The 24219-nt window shown below is 38.5% G+C and overlaps 1 protein-coding gene across 3 annotated transcripts in view; it reads left to right on the top strand.

Moving 5' to 3' along the window:
- The window catches only part of TSHR (thyroid stimulating hormone receptor), a 60133-nt gene extending 36184 nt beyond the window's left edge, over positions 1–23949 (top strand). For all 3 annotated transcript variants that reach the window (XM_085317660.1, XM_085317659.1, XM_085317658.1), the window contains 4 exons: positions 61–129; positions 8802–8879; positions 20857–21045; positions 22539–23949. In XM_085317660.1, coding sequence (XP_085173786.1) covers positions 61–129; positions 8802–8879; positions 20857–21045; positions 22539–23949 — 1747 coding nt within the window. The remainder of the gene's footprint in view (positions 1–60; positions 130–8801; positions 8880–20856; positions 21046–22538) is intronic.
- The last annotated feature ends 270 nt before the right edge of the window (positions 23950–24219 follow it).

Below are 24219 nucleotides of genomic sequence, written 5' to 3'. Positions count from 1 at the left end.
TAGTTATTGAAGCATCCCAAAATATAAACTAATTTTTTTTTTTTTTTTTTTTGCTTGCAGCAAACTGTACAATAATGGTTTTACCAGCATCCAAGGCTATGCTTTTAATGGGACAAATCTGGATGCTGTGTAAGTAGCAGATCATTCTCCTCTTTCAGAAAAAATGAGCTTCATGATGAGCACTTTATGCCTGTTTGAGGCTCTCAAATACATACTATTTATACATTCTAATTATTTTTAAGGATTAAAGAAAGGATATTAGTTTGATTCAACAATAACRATACGGGCTTTTTAATATTATTTGCAGTGTGCTTTGATTTGATATACTTTTCTATGTCATGAAATAAAATCATGACAGGTAAGTCCRGTTATATTTTGATTTACTTTCTGGTTTGAAGCTACATCTGTTAATACAATTTCTYTTGATAATTAATATTTCTAAGACAAAATCCTGCTCCATTTACAAGGCAGATTATTTTAATGAGTCTAATAATGATAATGCTAGCAGCCCTTTTACCAAAATCTCTTCCCTGTTAAAAAAAAGGAGAATTGTATAAGGTATTGCGAGCAGTTGAGACGAACCAGTCATTTTCACAGGGAATGAGAGATGGACATGGAAAAAGCATGAAGCAATCATTACATCTTTCCCCTTACCTTCTTTTGTAGTAGTTCCTAGGAAAACACTACGTAGTGCATGAATGCCCTTTTTACACCATATGTAAAATGATCTGCATCAATCATATGCAAAGGAGAAATTTCAAAAGATTGTAGAGGTTCCACCTTGTCAAAGCATATTCAGCTCCTGTAGACAGGGCTTGAACGGAGAGTCTGACAGGAGAAAGATCTCKTCATTGTGAACTCCTAAATTAACCAGATAGGTGCATTAGGATATGTATGATTATTTTCAGTGTTTCTTTATTTTAAAAAAGTATTTGAATTCTATAACAATAGTACTCTTCACACACTCTTAATCTTTTCAAACTGCCTTTTCTTCCTCCCTTAACAGTTGRACAGACTTCATGAATTTTGAAAAAGTTTAAGTTTAGTTAAAGAATCAGGATAGATCTTATTTCACTCACACTGGTTYGGTTACATTGAACTGTATGAGACARGAAGSATTTYGTGATGACATAGCATTTGTACTAGATGCCGACAGAATGACAGAATGCTTGAGACTGGAAGGGAYCTCTGGAGACCATCCAGTCCAACCYCCCTGCTCAAGCAGGGTCACCTAGAGCAYATTGCACAGGATCGTGTCCAGGGAGGTTTTGARTATCTCCAGAGAAGGAAACTCCACAACCTCTCTGGGCAACCTGTTCCAGTGCTCTGTCACTCTCACAGTGAAGAAATTCCCCCTCATGTTCAGGGGGAACTTCCTGTAGTTCAGTTTGTGCCMCTTGCCTCTTGTCCTTTCACATGGGACAACTGAAAAGAGGTTAGCCTCATCCCCTTTACACCCTCCCTTACTGTACCACACTAAGTAGTTGCGCTCCCTATTAAAATCTTCTCATCCAACAAGCATCTATGTTTTACAGCACACCCTAGAAGCAATGTATATGTTTTACTCCTACTTTATAAAGGTATCACAGAATCACAGAATCACAGAATGGTTGAGGTTGGAAGGAACTTCTGGAGATCGTCTTATCCAACCCCCCCCTGCTCAAGTGCATTGCCTAGGATTGTGTCCAGGTGGCTTCTGAATATCTCCAGAGAGGGAGACTCCACAAACTCTCTGGTCAACCTGTTCCAGTGCTCAGTCATCCACATAGTAAAGAWTTTTTTCCCATGTTGTTCCCAAATGGAGCTCCCTATGTTTCAGTTTGTGCCTGTTGCCTCTTGTCCTATTGCTGAGCACCACTGAAAAGAGTCTGATCCCATCCTCTTTACACTCTTTACACTATCCTTTTAGTTGCTTATGAACATTGATAAGATCACTTCTCAGTCTTCCCTTCTCCAGGCTAAACAGGCCCATCTCTCTCAACCTTTCCTCATAGGAAAGATGCTCCAGTCATCTAATCACCYTTGTAGCCCTATGCTGGACTCCCTCCAGTAGCTCCATGTCTCTCTTGCCCTGGGGAGCCCAGAACTGGACACATACYTGAGATGTGGCCTCMCCAGGGTTGAGTAGAGTGGTAGGATCACCTCTCTYGACCTGCTGGCAACACTCTTCCTAATGCACCCCAGGAGACCATTGGCCTTCTTGGCCATAAGGACACTCTGGTGGCTCATGGTCAACTTGTTGTCCACCAGGACTCTCAGGCCCTTCTCCACAGAGCTGCTTTCCAGCAGGTCAGCACCCAGCCTGTCCTAGTGCATCGGGTTATTCCTCACTTGGYGCAGGACCTTTTGCCACTTGCCTTTGTTGAATTTCATGAGGTTCCTCTCTGTCCAGCTCTCCAGCCTGTCTAGGTCTCTCTGAATGGCAGCACAGCCCTCGGGTGTATCAGTCACTCCTCCCAGCTTGGTATCAACAGCAAACCTGCTGAGGAGGCACTCCTCTAAGAATATAATTTATTTGCAGCAGACAGTTCAGTGTATTCTGAAGGCACTTATATCAACAGTGTGGATTTATTTTAGTTGCTTTGTGGCAATGTGGAGCAAAGATCTGGCCTGAAATATGTTAGTGATTTTACCTCAAAGTCTAAAGGTGCAGTTCCAAAAGTGAGCTCAGCTCTCTAAGTCTCACTTTCCCTACCCCAYGTCTTGCTGCACTGGCTCTGGGGCTGGTCTGACCTCCTAAGGAGCTGACTGAGTTCACCACCTTGGCAAAACCAAAGAAACGAGAGGACTGTTTTTCTCCCGGTTTACTGAGCACAGCTGTCTCACTRTGGGGTCACTCAAGTGATGGAGCTAGTTCAAGAGAGGAGGGAAAGCCACAAAGCTGGAAGAGAAGAGCAATGAGAGCTACATCACAGCTCAACCTTCTCTTTAAAGCATATCCTGAAAGTGTAATGGAGAGAAGCAGAGAGCTGATCTAGCAGTTCACTRATGCCGGATAGGAGAGATATTGCTTCTTTCTCTCATTTTCCCACAKCTCCCAAGAACAAGCTCGTGATGCTGTTTTTTATTTCAGCTCCAGTGATTGTCAACTCACTAGTGATCCTGCACTAGAATTTCTAAAATAGCAGAAAAAATAAGCCTGCAGAAAAGGACATGGTGCAAGGAAGGATGCCTCAACTAATACAGCTGTATGGTAGAAGAGARAGTACCTCACACAACCAGGAGCAATGGATGGGAAGGGGAGGAAGAAGCAAGCTTTTCCCTTTCAGTAGAATCATCTGGGCTGACCTCAGGAGTCACAATCTGAAACTTCTCCTCAATTCAGGTTCTTTCATTCCTTGTTTATAAACTTGTTTGTGTCCAGTATAGCTAGGCTTAWCTTCAGCACAGTTCTTCATACYACAAAACTTTAATGGGCACTTAACTGTCTTTGCTGAGCTGATGAGAGCCTACTAACACACACATTTGTTGCTATCAACAGTTTGTCAATAACAAGCATATTATTGTCCCTCTATCATGAGATAACTTACTAGAGATCTTTATGCTCTATTATTTCCACTAGAGAAGAAATTAATAAAAATAACATTTATGTTTTTAAAAAGTAGAATTTTTAAAACAAAAAAGGGCATCAACAATTCCTCCTGCTTATTTTACTGAAAAGGATGCAGTTTGAAAATATTCCACTAACTCTAAATTACTTCCCCTAAATTATTTTTAATAGTAGGATGTGGATACRTCCATGTACAAATAGTTTATTTCAGTTTCAGAAAATCCAGCTAAGATACCTCACTCTCCACACCTGTAATGAGGAAATAGCTTCATTTTTTTTTTCCATCTGTTGACATCCTTTAGAGTTAATGTTTTGGCATTGACCTAAGTGAAGTTGAAATCTCAGGTTCAGTACTCCTTTGACAGTTCTTTGTGATCTCAGGGGGGAAACCCTTGCAACAGGGTCCCATGTCATATCTGTGTTAGGATGAGCTTATGGGTATTATCTTTATCTCTTCTCCTTCATATCCCTTTCATGAGCTATCAGTTATTATGTGTTTGTTTTGTCTGATTTCTAATATCAGAACATAGAATCATAGAGAAGTAAAAGAACATGAATGAGGGGATGAATGATATTTTAACTGAATAGTGCTCCTCTGAAATGTAACTTCCTCATTCTAATGCATTATTAATATCTAGTGTGAACTGCATCACTCCATCAGACTTCTGCAAAGTGCTTTTCCTGTAGCAATGTTTATTTCTGCAAGGAAGTCGGTGAAGAAAGAAGATTTTAAAAGAATATTTCCAGTGAATGCCTAAATATATTTGAGATGTGCTTTTAGAGAGCTATCTAAATTACTGAAATGGAAAGTGTGCAATCTCAAAATCTAATTACAAAAACAAAACCCCAAAGGATTTATTTACTTCAGTATATGCTCACAGGGATCATTCATAACGCTTGGCTGAGTTCACAGTCAAGATAAACAATGATGTAGTAGATGCATATGAATCCTCAGTATTGCTCACTTACCAGCTCATTTCTTTAGCCTCTCTTCTCTCTTCCTTATCTTTAACTTCATTTTATGATCCAAAAGGTTATATAAATAGAGTAACATGTTACATGTCTAGAACCCAATTAATTTTATAGCGGTGATACTTAAATGTGTGGCTTTTTTTTTTTTTCCTCATTTGTTAAGCTTCACTGGCTTATTTTAAAATCAGAAGATGGAAGAAAACAGATACTATCAATTAAAACATACTTAGCCAATGAAGTATTCTTACTAGGAACCTCAGTAACTTTACTTGGTTTGTAACCTACTTAGATGTCCAAAAGAGTTCCTCTGTAAAGAATCCTTTGGAAGAAAATGTTGAAAGAACTCCATTCTTCGCTTACCTGACTGTTCATACTTATCTCATGCCAAAGATCATTACACTCTGTGCTGATAAAATTGGTTGTGGGACTGCAATAAATTTTAGCAGTGAAATAATCCAACCAAAAAAATATCCTGAAAAAGATGTGTCCAGCTRTAGTAAGGGGGGTGGCATGAACAACCTTGGCGTACAGAAGAAAAGTGGAATCTTTTACATAGTCTCTGGATGTACTCAGTTTTGGAAAAAATATAAAGGAAAACTACTTACATTCCAAACCGAATTCTTGGAAGTAGAAAAGAGGGACATCAGAGAAGATCTCCAGGCACAAAGGTGCATGGCTGRGTTAGTCATAATCTTGTTCGAAAAACAAGAATGTGAGAGTAGAGGGCTTGGGCAGGAGAGTTTTGCAGTTTATTCTGGCTGATTTAGTTYTTTTCTTTACTATCAATATTAACTCAGAAAAAAGTATTAGAAAGATAAACAAGGTTATTGGAGCTTCCACAGCTTAAATACAAGTTGTGTGAAGAACCATTTATTTGTGTTCACTCTGAACCTCTCCYCTGCTAGCTTCATTGAGTGTCCCCTCACCCTTGGACTGGAAGAGGCAATGAACAAACCGATCCTTACCTGGCACTAGATTGCTTGAGATTTTGCAAACCTCTATCATATGCTCTTTCAGTTGTCCCTTTTCCAGGCTGAAGAGCCCTACCATACTTATTTTTCTCTTGCATGAAACTAAACCGTGGATTGTTTTTTTTTTTTATCCATTCTTGTTACCTGTTTCCTATACTTTTTCTGTTCTACTATGCTCCTCTCCTCTCCTCTCCTCTCCTCTCCTCTCCTCTCCTCTCCTCTCCTCTCCTCTCCTCTCCTCTCCTCTCCTCTCCTCTCCTCTCCTCTCCTCTYCTCTCTTCTACTGGAATTGAACATTTGTCTTACTTATCCCTGGAACTTGAGTCCATAGACTCAATGAATAGTCCATACTATTCATTGACAAGGTTAGCTTATTGATCTGATTTCATGATTTTGCTTATAGCTCTATGATACCTTCAGCATGTCCTATTCTGTATTTCCTGTACATTTTGCACCCCAGTATTAGTTTGGGGTCCTCTCTGATTGCCTGCCTTCGATCAGCTTTCCAAAAGGACTATTATTCTAGCATATTCCACTTAAGATAAATAGTCCGCTTAACCCATGTGATTTTTCAGACTCCTAACATTTTGTTAGACATTAAGTTACCATTGTTTTTGTTTTCTTTCCTACGTTGTATTTAAACGGCACTCTATACCATTTAACTATCAATTAAAGCAGGATCAAAGCCACTTTCAGATGGAACTATGCTGGATATACATAAACTTTCTTTGTCAAATGAGTATTTACCAAAGAAAATACTTTCCAGTTAAAAGAGGCATCTATCAAAACAAAGAGGTTTAATAACTGAAAACAATTAGCATCAGGAAATCACCTGACTCATCTGGTTAAAACTGGCAGCTAAAAGTGTAGCCCCTCCTTCCTGACACACAGTTATGAATTTCTCAWAAGTCTCTAGATGACTGTTTCTGTTTGAAAGTTTGAAAATATTTATCACATATGAGAATATAACATATTCTCTGGAACAACAATATTCCAGGTTTCTCACTTACAATGGTGTTCAAATGTCAGAAGAAAATATTTCAAAACTGAACAAGCAATTATCTGGTTGTATAATATTKTCTGGGGATTAGAATAGACTGGTTTATTAGATCAAGCAGGTTTAATTGTCCTACAAAACTGTGATGTAGATGTTGAAATCTTTGATTCATTCTTAGCTCTTGCTCTGTTTTTGATTTTTATATTAGACTTGCAGACAGAAAATTTTGAGGAAAATAGCAAACTGAAGCAATATCTCAAAACAGACCTGTTTGAGGTTGTCATTGATAGAATGTTTAAGTCTGAGTTATTYTCAGAAAACACAAATGTAAGGTGGTATTAATATGCCATATATTTTTAAGGAATCAAAGCTTATTTCGAATAACAAAAAATAAGGTGATAAAGTAAGCTATTTTTCTCTGTGAGATGCAGAGCTTTAGACATGGGTAATGTCCAGTGAATAACATGCCAGAAACATCCTGGCATTGCTCCCTGAGACCACRTTATATAACCCAGCTACATGTTTGTTTTTTCTTATTTCTCACTATGCTGATCAATATAAGCTTGTTTACAATGACTTAATGGAAAACTTGTTATTTACTTCAGCTAGGATAGAATTAGAATCTTTTCATGTTTTTTTCATACCAAAATACAATTGTTCTGACATTCTTAGACATTTTATAGCTAAGCTCCAGTTCACCTATCTGAATTCAAAAGATTCTTCCAGCACAGAGACAAAACGGTGACCTGCTGCACTTTCCTCAATTGATTGAATTATCTCCACAATCACCATCTCGAATAGTGTTTTTATTACAAGACTAGAATTTAGRAAGATTTGGACATGTAGCTTTGCCTCTAACTGGCACAATAAGCATAGCTCACCTCTTCAAGTAAATTAACATGCCTATTGAGTTTTGTGAAATGCTTTCTACATGGACCATTGTTATAAAACCATATTTTAAATTTAACTCTATATCAACTATGTGCAAGTAACACACACAAGCTGGTACCATATGCATAAAGATRATGCATATTTTTCCATTTCAGCGTATTCTGTGTATCCTTTTCTCTATGGAATGTCATAAAAAGTGCTCAGTACCCTAAGTACAATGTGACTGATGCTCTGGCAGAAAAAGTAGGATGCCTGTTTGTTTAMTGCTCCTGTGGGCTTTTGAAATTTATTCTTTCTCTTGTCCACTTGTCACTGTGGAATTATTGAAACCAATTATTTCTCCCAAGTCTTTTCACAAACTGGATAAATTGTATCTTAGGCTATTGAGAAAAAAAAAGTCAGATAGAAAAGACAGAAACATCTAGTCTCTCTCCRGCTAGGAATCCAACTAAAAATCAAGATTTATTCTAGATCAATCTCTTTTAAATGCAATCTAAAACCACAGAATTGCATTTAAAATTGATTGTTCCACTTTAGTTATATTAATCTTTTGAGTGGTCAGTAAGCATTGGATTGCCTGACTTTAATCATGCACCTTAAACTCTGAGTCTGTAAATTCTCTCMTTCTTGAATCCACATTATTTTTTATATTCAGTTTCCTGAATGATGGTAATTAAAACATTTGWTTTTTTTGATTATTTTGATCTTGTATAAGAATAGGAGAATTTTACAATAATATGTGTTTCAGGAAGATGTTGGCTAGGGAAAATTGTTAATGGTTTTCCTAGTATTGTAAAGTGTTATTTTTATGGACATTAGTTTYGTGGTATTACTATCCACTTCCTTCTCTCTCCCCCCCTTATCTTACAAAGAAACTTCATTCTTAATTGTTGACTTTTATATAGGAGTCTCCACTTGCCTGGGGAGACTTTAAAGCAATTAAAATTATATTATCAAACCCAAAGAGGAAATTAGTTTCATATTGATTCATTCTATGTTTCTGTAAGTGTCAAGTAACTCCCCATATCTCATTCTGWTGAAAACAACACAGTCTATTTCATTTCATCCTCACACATTTTTACTGAAGATACAGCATGCATGCAGACTATAACAGAGAAAAAGAGATTTTGCAGCAGAGAGAATTTATTTTGATAATTTATTTTGATTTTTTTGTTGAGAAAGAATTTGACTCATTTTCAAAATCACAAATCTTCTTTTTTTCTCTATTCCCCAACAGTTGCTTATTGGATACACAGAAAATAAAATACATTTCAGTATGTTGTTGGAATAGGCTGGCCCTATATATATTACTTTTGCAAATTTATTTAGGCAAGTAAGCTGAAAATCTTTTCCCTTAACATATGGATAACTATTGCCAAATAATGATGTGTTTTGTTTTTTTGTCTGTTTGTTTCTGTAGCTATCTGCACAAGAACAAATACTTGAAAGTTATCAACGAAGATGCATTTCTGGGAGTGCACAGCGGACCAACTCTCCTGTRAGTAAGAGAAAATGAAGAGAAAGCTATAAAAATGATACTCATTTAGGTTGTACTTTCTTTYAGGACATTATCAACAGTAGAGCAGCAAGGGTGGGAATGGCATGTTTGCAGAAAATGATGCCAGCAACAAAAACTGTGATATAGGGAAATGAGTTAAGAAATGTTTGTATTTTACATTAAAAATTTTGTTCCTCTCAACTTTACTCCTGAAAGTGTCTCTCTGTACCACAATTCATCACACAACTGTGCAACCACAGCACAACTGCAATACAAAGGACTATAGTAGCACACATGCAAATGAAATGGAAATAGAGATTTAAAAAGAAATTTTAGACAGAATAAAGTTACTTCTGGGCTTCCAGTCCAACTTTATTGTCCTACAAGGAACTCTGCCACATAACTAGGAATGGCARGTTTTGATATTCCTCCTTTTTATAAATGCAAAATGACACAAATAACYTTAAGAAGCAAGTATTCTGAAGTGGGTCCATCTGTTATGTAATGTAGTGTGTAGACTGAGGTACTGAAAAGCAAGATTTCTTCTTCCAGACATACTGCTGCAAAACAAGATGGTGCATTTCCCTCACTGCTCACTCTGCATAAGAGTTTTATTTCCTGCTCTTCAAGAGAACAGCATTTTTACACCAGAATAATGGTGTGTCATTCACAGAAGGAGTCCTAGCAGAAGACAAGATTTTTCTGCCAGAATCCAGCCATCTCCAGAAAATCAGGCTGGCTACCAGCTACATAGCAGCCCACAAGAGACTGGAAGTTGCCTTGGCCATAACCAATTTATACTAAGACCAATGCTTCTGCTAAGCAAAACAGCAGCAGACTTTCAATGCCAAAGTCATCATCAAATCTCTGGTTCTCTCTGCCCTCCTGCATCTGAAGTTAGATGMATTATGAGGCCTGTGTAGGGACTTCATCCTTAAACCATCTCTGTTACCTTGCCTTGGGCGAAAATTTGTCTGGAGACCCATTTTCCAGGGCCACACCACTCTACTACAAGCTGCACTGAAGTTATTACCAGAGCCCTTGCGAACAGGGTCAGAGACCAGCTCTGGTAAGTATCAAGTTTTTCTTTCACCGGTCTGAGGCGAGAGGTAAACACAGACTATGCATGCAGTCATACTTCCAAAGCAGGTATATTAAGTAATTGGACATTGGTGGAGCAACCCGGAATAATCAGAGTCATTCCAACAATAGATCATGCCAAAACACTCCTAGGACACAGGGGTGACATTTTGTCTGGTTCTTAAAGTRCATCTAATGCATCACCAGCTACCCCCCTTTAGCATAGCTCAGAAAAAGAGTCAGAAAGCACCAGTCCCACGGTCATCCTCACAAGCACACAAAAGCCAGCTTTTTGCCCCATCACTCACCTTATTCAATCCCTTTCCTTTTGCAAAAAGCTSCTACAGAACTACACAAGTCAGTAGGGACTACCCTGCAACACAATTCTCACCCAGGTTTGCCAGTTCTGACTGCCAGCCAGTGGGCCGGCCTATCCAGTGCTTCTCTCCAGGTAGCCTGCAAAGGGACAAATCCAGCCCTGACCTCTTCATCTGAAGCTATGAAGTCCTCGAGGTGCAGGTGTGTACAAGACAAACAGGCAACAGCACATAGTAGTGTGTCTCCCCAGATACCATCAAGGACTAACCTTTCTTTTGCAGCCAGATCCTGAGACAGCAGTAARAAGGTAGTGTTTCCTGACAGTGTCTTAAGTTACATAATCTGGCCAAGTAAAACACAATCCAGGCCCCAGCTATCACTAGGAGAAGAATTGGCCATCTAGGCAGAGCAGAAAAGAGTGTTCTGGGAGCAGGAGGCAATAGATCAGGAGAGAAACCTTTAAAAAAATCATGAAGGGGCTGTTAAACCTCCTGCTCAGGGTGCCCTTGTGGCTGTCCCCCAGGAAGACCCATCACTACTCTTCCTCCTTTCTGGCTGGATCACCTTCATTTCCACTGCTTCTGCCTGCTGGGAGAGCTCAGGCTGCTCACCSCTGTGCTGAAGGGCACAGCTGTGATTGAGGCAGTGTTTGTGCTGTGTAAGCAATTTTTTCATTTGTATTTGTCTGATAAGCCTTTTTTTTTTTTTTTTTTTTTTTTCCCAATACTACACGTGCCACCACAAAAGCTCTCTCTCATTTTGGACCTGGCAAGAAACACATTTTTCAGTGACATAACTTTCTCTGGATACACATTTTTCAGTTGACATAACTTTATCTGGATACTATGTTTCCATTAGTATATTACTTTGTCACAATAAATACACAGCATCAAACCAGTGTTGCACTGTTCTGTTATGTTTGGAGTCTCACAGGGCTTGGGCACATCTTCCCTTTGGGGCTACAGGTGACATAATGGATGAAAAACTCCTTCCTAGGGATGGCAAAAGACAGAAGACTCGGGATCTAAAGTCTAAAGGAGATAAGATTGTAGCAGCAGAGATGTTGACTAYTGCAGTTAATGGGGGCAATTAGTGCACCAGCCTATTTATTATGCTAGAGAGATGTACAAATAATGAGATACTTCCTTCTCCCTTCTTTCTCACTCTGTGTTTTCAGCTAGATTTCTCAGATGCCTTGAATTATTTTGTTAGTCCAGCTGGCATTGATCCTCCTGATCTCAGGATGCGTTTTACATTTGCAGGCTAAACAGCCAGTTATCCATCTCCCAGTAGAATGATACAGAATCATAGAATCAGTGAGGCTGGAAGGGACCTCTGGAGATAATCTAGTCCAACCTCCCTGCTCCACAGAGTCACCTAGAGCATGCTGGACAGGGTTGCATCCAGRCRGGCCTTGAATATCTCCAGAGAAGGAGACTCCAACAACCTCTTTGRGCAACCTGTTCCAGTGCTCTGTCACTYTCACAGTGAAGAAATTCMCCCTCAYGTTCAGGYRGAACTTCCTGTGGTTCARTTTCTGCCCATTGCCTCTTGTCCTKTCAYATGGRACAACTGMAAAGAGTTTGTCCCCATCCCCTTGACACCCTCCCTTCAGGTACTTATASACATTGATAAGATCCCCCCTCAGTCTTCTCTTCTCCAGGCTGAACAGGCCCAGTTCTTGCAGCCTTTCCTCATAGGGCAGATGCTCCAGCCCTCTGATCACCTTCGTAGCTTTACGCTGGACTCTCTCCAGTAGCTCCATGTCTCTCTTSYMCTGGGGAGCCCAGAACTGGACACAGAACTCAAGATGAGGCCTCACCAGGGCTGAGTAGAAGGACAGGATCACCTCCCTTGACCTGCTGGYAACACTCTTCCCAACGTACCCCAGGATACCATTGGCTTYCTTGGCCACAGGGGCACATTGCTGGCTRGTCAAATTGTCATACACTAGCACYGCCAGKTCCTCCTCTGCAGAGCTGCTCTCCAGAAGGTCAGCCCCCAGCTTGTACTGGTGCAAGAGGTTATTTTCTCCCTAGRTGCAGGACYCTGCACTTGYCCTTGTTGAACCTCACAAGGTTCCTCTCTACCCAGCTCTCCAGCCTGTCCAGGTCTCTCTGAATGACATCACGGCCCTCAGGTGTGTCAGCCACTCCTCTCAGCTTGATATCCTCAGCAAACTTGCTGAGGAGGCACTCTGTCCCTTCATCCAGGTCATTGATGAAGAAGTTGAACAGGATGGGACCCAGTACTGACCCCTGGGGGATGCCACTAGCCACAGGCCTCCAACCAGACTCTGCACCACTGATGACAACCCTCTGAGCTCTGCCTTTCAGCCAGTTCTCAGTCCACTTCCCTGTCCACTCACCTAACTCACACTTCCTGAGCCTACYTAGGAGGATGTTATGGGAGACAGTGTCCAAAGCCTTGCTGAAGTCAAGGTACACAAYGTCCACTGCTCTCCCCTCATCTCCCCAGCCAGTCATTCCATCACAGAAGGCTATCAGATTGGTTAAGCATGATTTCCGCTTGATGAATCCATTCTAGCTACTCCTTACCACCTTCTTTTCCTCCATATGTCTGGAGATGACATCCAGAATGAGCTGTTCCATCACCTTTCCAGGGATGGAAGTGAGGCCTGCATGGTTGACAATAACCATAGTAATATTTACAGTTAAAGAGGGATAYGGTACTACAGTGACATTACAGACAAATATTGCTTCTCAAAAGCAGAAGGTATAAAAAACCATAGTAAATACAGCAGTAAATAAGTAGTGGTTTAAAAAGTCAGACTGTTTCACTTCATGATCTTTTGACTTGCAAATACTATAAAGCTAAAATCTTAGGAAGGGTGCAATACATTATTAATTTTTAATTTAWTTTTGATGTAGTTTTAATAGCATTAGCTATTTCAGGGATTCATGGATAATCAGGAATTATTCCAGATATGTAATGTATGAAGAGTTTGTTACAAAACAAGGTGTCTTTCAAGAACAATTCAGTTGATCCTAGTTGATCTTGGGGGACTAGAACCATTTAAATATGAAAAAATAATAGGAATACATTCTGAGATGCACTGTCTTAAGAAGGTTAAGTCATAATGAATGTGAATTGGAGGGAATGCTGTTATTTATCATTGTGTCTTATCACAGGCCAGTAACATCTCCCACAGAAGACAGAAATGTGCTTGCAAGCCTGACAGCTGTGGCCTTTCCTTGTGCCTCTCTGAAAATGGAAATTACTTGGCTTGTTTAGTAAATAATTTGTTAATTTTKGGTTTTGACATCTATTGTTATGTAGCATGGGAGTTTTGGACACTGGATCTTCCACAGGAAGAAAGCTCCATTAACAACAGTCTGGATAAAAATTACTCTGTGGAAAAACAKTGACAGAAGATAGGTATTATTCCTTTTGCTGGGGCAATGAAAGGCATTGTCCAGAATGCAACTAGTATGCAAAAAAAGAAAAATATTTATGAGCTACCATGCTGCTCATCCCCTCTGGAGTCCCCTATACGTATTCCTGAAGTGAAACATGATGGAATGGTTGGTGGAATGTCAGCCACACAGTTCTATCATGTATTGTTTTTTCCAGATTAGGAAAAAGGTCAGATTAGGGCAGACCTTGGATCAGCTCTGAAAGGGTAGTTTCCTTCTGTTCTGACTTTAAAGAAAAGCAACAGAAAAGATTTAACTACAAAACAATATTCTYGGTTATACTTGTTATGTGAATTTAGGCATGTTCTTAGGCCAGCTAGTTAGACGCATATATTTAAGCAGATATTAAAAAGTTGGGTACATTTTTTCAAAAAGTTGCAGCTTGCAAGAACAGAAAAGAATTTTTTCCCTGCAGAAAAGAGAACACATGCCAATATTCTGAGCCCTCTGACACTTCTCTATCTTCAGATATATGTAGATGTAAATGTGGATTCTTCCATTTGGAAGAATAATTTAGCAGTATAATGACGGTTGATCATCTAATAATGAAATCTTGCRTAGGATTCAGAGATTCAATTTACTAAATTTACTAAAGGTATCAACAAGAACTGCTGCGTAAAACACAAGTTCAGCAGAGTACAAAAAGTATAATCAAGTTTATTATCCAATAAGCTTCTGCAAAACATACGGTCCAAATTCAAAACTTCAGCTAAGATGACACTCACGATACAGGTGGGCCTTTACCCTCAAAAAGCAGAAGTGCCCTCTAAAGATTCGCTTCCCAACCCAAGAAACAGTCCTGCCTCAGGAGGTTCCTTCTGCTTCCGCCATTGGGCATGAGCAAGTCTTTAAGCAACAGGACACTGCATTCTGCTAATCAAACAATGTATATTCACAATCTGTAAAGAAACTTTCTGTAGATTGAAATAACTTCCATAGTATAAGTAATATCTGTAATATAAGCTCCTCTATTATATATTTCATACTTTAAATACTCAGAAATCTGAGTGTGATTAGCTAAAAACTCCCAAATTTACTGCTATGTATTCAATCTCATTTTCACTATCATCTGTTTTTTAAATTCTCATTGTTACTTGATTTCACACTACAATTGTATGTTTCTGGCTGTGAAAAAGGTTATTGATAAAAGCTATTATCTTTTATATCTAGGTCTGAATTTCTGACTTCATAAAAACATCAAGAATTAGATGAGAAAATAATAATTCAGAAAAAAAAATCACAACTGAACAACTAAATTCCTATTTAGCTCTTGTGTTGTATACATAGTTGGTTCAGAAAACACAATGTCTGTTAAATCATAAGCCATATTTTATTCCCATGTTCATCTGATGCTCTCCAGTATCTCTACAATATTCAATCTGATGTGCAAGTTTTAAATAAGGYAAGCAAAAGCCTAGAAATATCATATAAGACTTATAGGAAAATGTGAGAGGAAAACAAAACAGCTAACAAAACACAATCTTAAAACTGGTTGAACACACTTTGGTTAATACTATGCTCCACAATGTAGACCTCTAGGCTACTACAGAAAGACCACTTTTAGTATCTGAGCTAGCTCTATATTACAACTACTTAAACGATAAACTCTGGTCCAGGTTTGAGCTGGAGGTGAATTTTGTCTGCACTTTACCATAATTCTGAACATTTGATGTTCCTCCTCTCCCATAAGGAGCATGGCTGCGTGTTTCCATCCCAGCCTTTGGCAAGGCATTGTCAGAGGCCTTATGGAAATCCCAAGAGGCTCTGAGAATCAGGTAGTCTTTATTCACAACACTCAAATTTCTAAGAYCAATTTTTCAGTGGAATCAGGCCTGTGATTCCACTGTTCTCCCCAACTTTTTAAGCATCAGTGGCTCATTTGCTACCTTCCTGTGCTGGGACTCTACAGCAGTGCTAAGCTGGAGGTTACATACCACTGTTACTAATTCAACTATTTTCTCCTTGAGTTCCTGCAGAACTTCTGCATGAAAATCATCCAGTCCTGGTGACTTGTTATCATTCATCAGTTTCCTGCCCAATCTTTTTTATAGTCACTTCAGTTTGAGACAGCTCCTCTGACAAGTCTCTCAGACTTCTTGCACATTCTCTCACGTTTCTTTAAGTGAGCCAGCTAAAGCCCAGTAGTGATAGGAGACCACACTTCTGTGCTATGTAAACATTGTGTTTTAATATCATCCTCCTTATACCAATATATTAAGTRTTAATGATGCTGACATAATTGTAGCACTTTCCATTTTTCTGAGCAGGCCAAAATCAAGACTGATCTTACAATGACACAGAATGAAAAAATCATTCAACAAAATTTATCTTCTGTATTAATGAAAACAGATATTGTCATCTGGCAAACTCTGACTGCTTGGATTCGAATTGCTATGAAGATTGAAAAATATTATTTAAAACATTTTCAATTCCATGTTTTCTAGTTTAAAGACAACAGCTGAGTTGTTTGAAGCACTAAAAGAGAATCCAAACAGATAACCCCAAAGGCTGGATGTATAAGGTAGACAATCCCTGGCAACCCTACTTTCCTTTGGCCAGCTGGCAAGTTCTGCTAATAAAATGCAGGTTTAGGGTAACTGAGAAGTTTTCCTCTTCAGGCAATAAGCTAGCATCAAGCTCACAGGAAGGTTCTGCAGCTGCAATACTGGAGATGCAAAAACATGACAAGATGTGATAGACATGATAGATTGACTGTGGCAGACAAGGTGCCAGTAATTTTAGTAGCAGACCAGTAGTTTAGAGACTTCCCAAACTGGGGATGTGGGAAACTTCTAAACTTCTGAGCCACCATGCTTACTGTGGCTTATTGATGGGACCAACTATCTATTGTTAATCCTGAGTCACAAGAACTTCGAGGTGGTTGTGCCTAGATCTTCTCTCCAAGCTCCCAAATTTAAGAAGCACATTTTGTTACAATAAATACTGCAATACCTTACTGCTTAAGTACATACTCACATGCACATACACACACACACACACAYATATACTCAAAAGGATTAGATAAGATAGAACAGAAGTTACCTAGACTTACAACTAATTCTTCAAAGCTCTTTGYTCAGGGCAGATCTTTACTTTCTGATTTCATGACATTGAATGTTGTCACATTCAATAGCACTTTGACTTGCCACAGACTTTGCAGATTTCTCTCTTCTCTCTGGGGGACTGCATCTGTCACTTCTGAGGTCGAGGCTGGCTTCTCCCTGCTCCTCACAGCTCTTCATGAGCTGCAGCTCCCACCTCTGCACACACAAGGCCCTAGATAGGCTCCTCTCTGCCCAGCATTCACAACACACAAGCCCCAACCCCTAAGGAGTTTCTTCTGATTCAGTCAGTTGCTAAGGGAATGTGACACAGTTGTGAATAAAATCAAAACAAAAAGGGATACTGTGCTTCTTGTTACCTTGTTATTTGGACTGCACAATRAATTATGGCACCAAGTTTCATGATTTAATTCTGCATTTTGTGAAAAGCTTATACCTTCTTTTCATTGTTCTGCCTCACATTTTGAGGTGCCTCATACTTCATCTTGCAAGAAAGAGTGAATAATCATTCCTAATCACCTTCTTTACATTATACAYGACTTCTATAGTCTTCTACTCTTTCCAGTCTTAGCTTTTCCTAACACTAAAGTCCTTATGTATTCYTTATTACTTCATATAGAAACTACTTGATACTTCTAGTCATTATTGCTGTACTACTCTGCACTCTTCTACTTTATTTACATGTTGTTAAGACGAGATGAAGTGTATATAGTATTTAAGAGGTAGCTATATTGGATTTATGAATTTTTTTTTTGTATTTATTTCCCCAAAATTCTTAGCATTCTATTTACTTTTGACATTACTGAACAGCACTGAGCTGACATTTGCAGAGATGACTCGAAGATCTTTCCAGAGTACTAGGTAAATTAAACCCAATGTCATCCAGGTACAGTTAAGATTGATTTTCCTAAGCACACTTCTTTATATTCATCTTTATATTCAATCATGTCTACTATGTTGCTGCTCAGTCACTTAGCATTGGGGGATCCTTCTGCTTCTTTTCACGGTTAGCTTTAGCTTTCAYTGCCCTAAATTATTTTTTATCAGAAGCAAGCTTGGTTGCTTCCACCCTCCTTTGTCTTTTCAGACTCTTTATGAATATTTCAGTAGTACCAGTGCCAGTCTAGCCTCTGTGGGCCTCCACTGCAGTGATGTGTATGTTCTGAGACAAGCTCATTTTCCGTTCTTCCTCTTGTATGAAAACTTACYATCTGTTCCCAGTCTTCTCCCTCACTCTTTTATTTTGTTACTAATCTAGGAGAGCCATTCCTCTTGTCAAATAACAGCTTTTTTATCTTAACAGACCTTGATATCTGCTTTTGCAAGGCTTTTCAGAAATCTAGGTTCACTGTATCAACACCATCATCTTTTTCCATATGCTTGTTCCAGAACATCTTCAAAAGGTTTGTAAAGTGACAACACTTCCCTCTTCAAAAGCCTTAGTAACTCCCACTATATGGAATTTGAGCATGTTCTCTCCCTGCACGTGGACTGCTACTATCATGAATGYTTGATGGAGACCTTTGGGGGTTGCTGAAAGGCCACATTTGTTTTGATAAGATCTGGTCCAAGGTCTAGCTCATCAAGACAATTTGCTTCAGAAGGATGGCTCTATAAAAATGAGGAAATCAGTGAAAACCCAAAAAGGATCAGCTAAGGGTCACAAAGATAATTAAGGGATTGAAGCATCTGTCCTATAASRAGAGGCTAAGAGAGCTGGGATTGTTCAGCCTGAAGAACAGAAGGCTTTGGGGGATTGTATCAATGTGCAGAAGTATCTGGCAATGAAGAAAGAGCCAGACTTTTTTCAGTAACACAACAAGGAGCAATGGGCACAAACTGAAAGACCAGAAATTCCATTTCAACATGAGAAAAACTTTTTTACTGTGAGAGAAAAGGTTGGTCAGAGAGTTTGTGGAGTCTCCATCTTTAGAAATATTCAGAACGCAACTGGACACAGCCCTGAACAACCTGCTCTAGTTGACCCTGCTTTGAGCAGGAAGGTTGAGCTAGGTGATATCTAGATCCAACCTCAACTATTCTGTGATTCTGTAAAAGATGAAATGCTAGCAGGCAGCAGTCAGACTCTTCAAAGACTCATATATAGCTTTATAGAAAACACACACTATCTACCAAAAAGGATCCTAGAAGAACAAAGAATCTGACATGGTTAACATCAACTCATTGTGACATATTCAAACATATATGATGGCAAAGAAGCTATCAGAAGTAAAAAGTCCTCCTTCAGAAAGTGGAAGTAGTTTATAACTCAATTTAAAAATAATTTTTGGCAAACCAAAAGAAAAAAAAAAGGCAAAGCAAAATAACAGTTTTAGAAGCAATTTTTTTAAAGCATAAAATCAGTAAAAATTTTTTAATATAAGAATAATTTTTTAATATAAGAAACCAGCCAGGGTGTGTGAGATTCACAGAGAGAGACAAGAGCATCACTCTTGCAGAACAATGCATAGAAAACAGCTGGATCATTTATTAGCACAGGTTCTCACTATGAAAGTGCTCAACAACCTTCCTACGCTAGATCCTTTTCTATAGGTTTATTTCTTTGCAGAGTATAATTCCAAGGATCCATTTAAATTTCAAGTGTTAGTAGAAGGGGTTTCAGGACAAAGCAACAAAACGAGTGAAACACCCAAGCAGGACCAGATACTCCTCACTTGGCTGTTCTAAAGGAAATTCATCTCACCAACAAACTGTATAACATACCAGCTGAGTTGGACTCAGTATCAGAGAAACAGAAAGTGGCAAAAGTAACACTATCATTTCAGAATGGACTGAGACACATTTAAAGTCTGATTTCCATACAGCAGAAACTGCTAAAAGCGATAATAAAGAAAAAAGGTCTAGGGTGTGAACGCATATGTAACATTCGGGTATAACCTTTGTCATGAAAAGCTATAATGATGCACACAGACCTACTGGTTCCAAAGCAGTTTGCAAAGCACTCCAGYCATGCTGCAACATATTTTGATAGAAAATACCATTGCTTTTTCTCTCCTTGCTCCTCCCCTGTATTYCTCTATGCTATTTTGCTATGCGAAAAGTGCTGGCCCTTTATGTAGAATTCATTGTTAAYGATTCAGGCTCTGGTTTATTTTTTTGAAGGGGGAGAACTAGGGAGATAATGTTGATTTTTGGATAGTGGAAATAAGCATTTTTCCGTGCTGTTTTTCAGTATATCTTTCAAAGATAATGCATGGTAAATGGTCAGCCACTCTCCATGAGATCTGTGGGAATTCAGTGCATAGCAATCAAATAAGCTGYATCTTTGCTACTAGAACACTTTAAATGTGACAGCTGAAGTAATAACACAATGCTTATTTTTCAATCTAATAACAAGTATGATTTTAATTTCAGTTTATGAAAAATATTATTTTAGCAATTATAATGCTTTCTCTTGAAGTGGCCAATAGACTAAAGTGACTAAAGAAGCCTGAAGGAAAATAGCTCTTCTAATGGAAGGGGTTGTTGCTTTCAAGAATTTTTCATACTTTGTTTCTGTATATGCATTTATATATGGTTGGCTATAAAAGCCTAATTTAAAAAATCTTTATATTTATCATACACATTCTGCCCTATGAGATATTAAAGATATGAGGCTTTAAAAACTGGAGAAAGTCACAGGAAGATTTCATATCCTACTTCAATTTGAATGGTACCAGATTCTAGCAAAAGTATGATAAATTTTCACTAAAATATTGCAAAGATTTTGGAAGGTGCTTAACTGTGTGCATAGAWTTCCCATCAAATGCTATGGAAATGGTCATGTACATGAAATTATACATATGCTAAAATATTAATAGTATCGGAGCCTGTAAATTAAGTGGATGAATGAGTTCATAGTGTCAAATTAGAAWTCATTCAATTCCATATGAATATACTGTATGTGCTTTGGTGCTTCAGGAGTGGAATGTATTCATGCAGCTTGCTAATATTCTCTTTACCTCCTCTGGGTTTGATCTTTGCTGTAGAATTCTATGAAACCCCTACATTTCTATTACAGACTGAAAAGTTTCAGCCTAGTTATTTGATATTCTGAAGTTTGTTTCTTCCTTTACCTAGAGATGTCTCCAGAACAGTCATTGCTAACCTTCCAGCCAAAGGACTGGAAAGTCTTAAAGAACTGATGGCCAAAAATACATGGACTTTAAAGAAATTGCCAGCTGTAAAGATATTTCTTCAGCTRATGCGAGCTGACCTGTCCTATCCCAGTCATTGCTGTGCTTTCAGGAACTGGAAAAAAAACAGTGGGTGAGTTTCAGTAACTTAGATTCAATTTTAAATTATGTAAGTAAAGGCAATATTTTAGTATTAACATAMAATTACATGTGATTGGACTTCTATGGCCATTTTTTCTAAATATAGAGGCCATTCTTTGAAGCTGAGAGATTACAATTTCAAACTGATACAAGAATTTTTGATATAGCRTAGAATTTGTAGAAAAAAGAACAACCACTACATATTATAGTAAGGATTGGAAAAGAAGTTTTGGAGGGAACATAAMCTCATGTTTCAGATGTCTTCTAACTAAAATGCTGAAAATGGATTGTTCTATAATAACTTTATGGGTAGATTATTTCTTATTGTATTTCTGCTGGATTTCCTGACTTCCTTCAAAATAAGTGCTGGCAGCTATTAAAGAGAAAAACCAGAAGTATAGATGTCCCTATAGATGCAACATAGCAATCCATCTGCTGCAGCAACAACAAACCCCCACAAACTTACTCCATTAACCAAATGTTACTGCAGAGCTGAAGTATGAATCCAATGCAAATTTCTCCAAAGTTTTATAAGGCTTAGAGCTATGAACTCCTGTTTAGCACCTGATATAGGAAGACAGCATCAATCTTCAATATTGTCTGAATGCATAGTATATTAAAAATATGCCATGAAAGGTATATGAACTATACAAAACTCACATAGCAGTAACATTCACAATTCACAATTATAGTGGATTAGGAAAGTGTGGATAGAGAGCTCAACCAAGGAGAACTAAAGAGATCCAAAATCTGGCAAGAAGAATGTACAGAAAGAACCTAATTCGTCTAATAACTGAAAGAACCAAGTATGTGCTTGTCTTTATTACTGGAGATGAAAAATTTCTCAAACAGCCTGAATYGTACTCTTTGTGGAATTGTGCATACCTGGAAATGACACATGCTGAGGATTATGTGACAGTAGATGACAATGATCAAAAAATATGATGCCAGTTGGTAAGATTTTTTCTAGTAAAAATTACAAACAATACAAAAATCCAGGTCATCACTCCATGGAGGTACATGATTCCCAAGTACTATGTTATTAGTGAGCTTTAAAGATACTAGAAGAAATATGCAGAAGAGGAAAAAAAATGACKCTGGGAGAAACTGATTCGTGAGCAAAAAAGGAACACAACGTTATGTGTATTATCTTAGAAGTCTGGTGGCCCATTAAGAATGTAGACCCTCAAAAAGTAAGAGGGATTATGGTGACAAGCTGCGTTACCCCTGATACCTGACAGCAACCGAGAAAGCAAAAATACAGATCAGAAAAAAGAAACTCTTTTGGTACTTAAGTCTAGTCTAGGATGTTTGATCCCAGAAACTCTCAAGCTTATTGTCTTTTTATTATTACAAATATTGTCTTTTTATTAATAGAAATGTAGTTGATAATGTTTCATTCACATTGTGATTTAAGTGTTCTCTTTGTTTACCCACTCCATTCTAGTCAAACTGTAAATGTGATTTCAACCTGTATTTTTTCAGAATTTTGGAATATTTGACATGTAACCAGACTGGCAGTCACAGCTTTCGTAAGAGAAGATCAGCGAAAGCTCTCAGAGGTCCATTTTACAAAGATTTTGCAGAAGAATATATTGATCACACTGACACTAYGTATGACGAAAACACCAAGTTCAGGAATTTTCATGAAAATTCCCATTATTACATTTTTTTTGAAGAGCATGGAGAAGAAAATGTTGGATTTGGCCAAGAGCTCAAGAATCCTCAAATGGAAGATGTCCAGGCTTTTGACAACCATTATGACTACCCCGTCTGTGGAGGCAATGAAGATATAATATGCACTCCAGAACCTGATGAGTTTAACCCCTGTGAGGATATTATGGGGTACAAATTTCTAAGGATTGTGGTGTGGTTTGTGAACCTACTGGCCATAGCAGGTAACATTTTTGTCCTTTTTATCCTTCTGACCAGCCATTACAAATTGACTGTACCACGATTTCTGATGTGTAACTTGGCCTTTGCTGATTTTTGCATGGGCTTATACCTTCTCTTGATTGCTTCTGTGGATCTCTACACCAGGTCAGAGTACTATAATCATGCCATAGAGTGGCAGACAGGGCCTGGTTGTAATACAGCTGGCTTTTTCACAGTTTTTGCTAGTGAACTTTCTGTATACACTCTCACTGTAATCACCCTAGAGCGCTGGTATGCCATCACTTTTGCCATGCGCCCAGATCGAAAGATTCGCCTCCGACATGCTTTGGTTATCATGCTGGGGGGTTGGCTCTCATGCTTTCTTCTTGCCCTTTTGCCACTGTTTGGAGTCAGCAGCTACAGCAAAGTCAGTATCTGCTTGCCTATGGACACTGAAACACCTGTGGCTGAAGCCTATGTCGTCTTTGTTTTAATATGTAACATTATTGCTTTTGTCATTATTTGTGCCTGCTACATAAAAATCTACATCACTGTGCGAAATCCTCAGTACAAGTCAGGGGACAAAGACACCAAAATTGCCAAAAGGATGGCTATAYTGATTTTCACTGACTTTCTGTGCATGGCTCCCATCTCTTTCCATGCATTATCAGCTATTATGAGTAAACCCTTGATAACCATCACCAATTCCAAGATCTTGCTGGTACTCTTCTACCCACTCAATTCTTGTGCCAACCCATTTCTTTATGCTATCTTCACCAAAGCTTTCCGAAGAGATGTATTTATCCTGCTAAGCAAGTTTGGTATATGTGAGCATCGGGCTCAAGTCTACAGAGGGCAAACGGCCTCAACCAAAAACAGCAGTGGCTCTTACGGGCAGAGAATCAGCCGAGGGATAGGTCAGATTCTTACAMGCATTCAAGACCCAGTCAATGATTACCTCCCTGCTATGACAATGCAAGACCAAATTCTTGTAGAAGAATGCAAGCAAACTGAACTATAACATCTGAAAGTATGATGACTACAATCTGGTCAACAAGTGTTTGTGCAATACCAGAAAATCAGTGAGAAGAAATAATTTTTTCTTATCCTTTTTCCCTARTCTATCCTTTGTGATGCTTAAGTACCTTCTAAGTGGTTTTCTTTTAGCTGAGTCATTCACTTAAACCCCTTGTTTAACACTTCTATCCACACAGGTCAAAAGATACTSTTTTGATGATAATACTGGAAGTGGATGTGAAAGCTCTATGTAAATAGGAAAATTAATAGATGC

This window comes from Rhea americana, unplaced genomic scaffold, assembly GCF_003343005.1.
Source record: "Rhea americana isolate MKP2758 unplaced genomic scaffold, rheAme1 scaffold_5, whole genome shotgun sequence".
Classification (NCBI taxonomy): Eukaryota; Metazoa; Chordata; class Aves; order Rheiformes; family Rheidae; genus Rhea; species Rhea americana.
The sequence above is the reverse complement of the archived record's forward strand: the minus strand, read 5'-3'. Positions and strand labels throughout refer to the sequence as shown.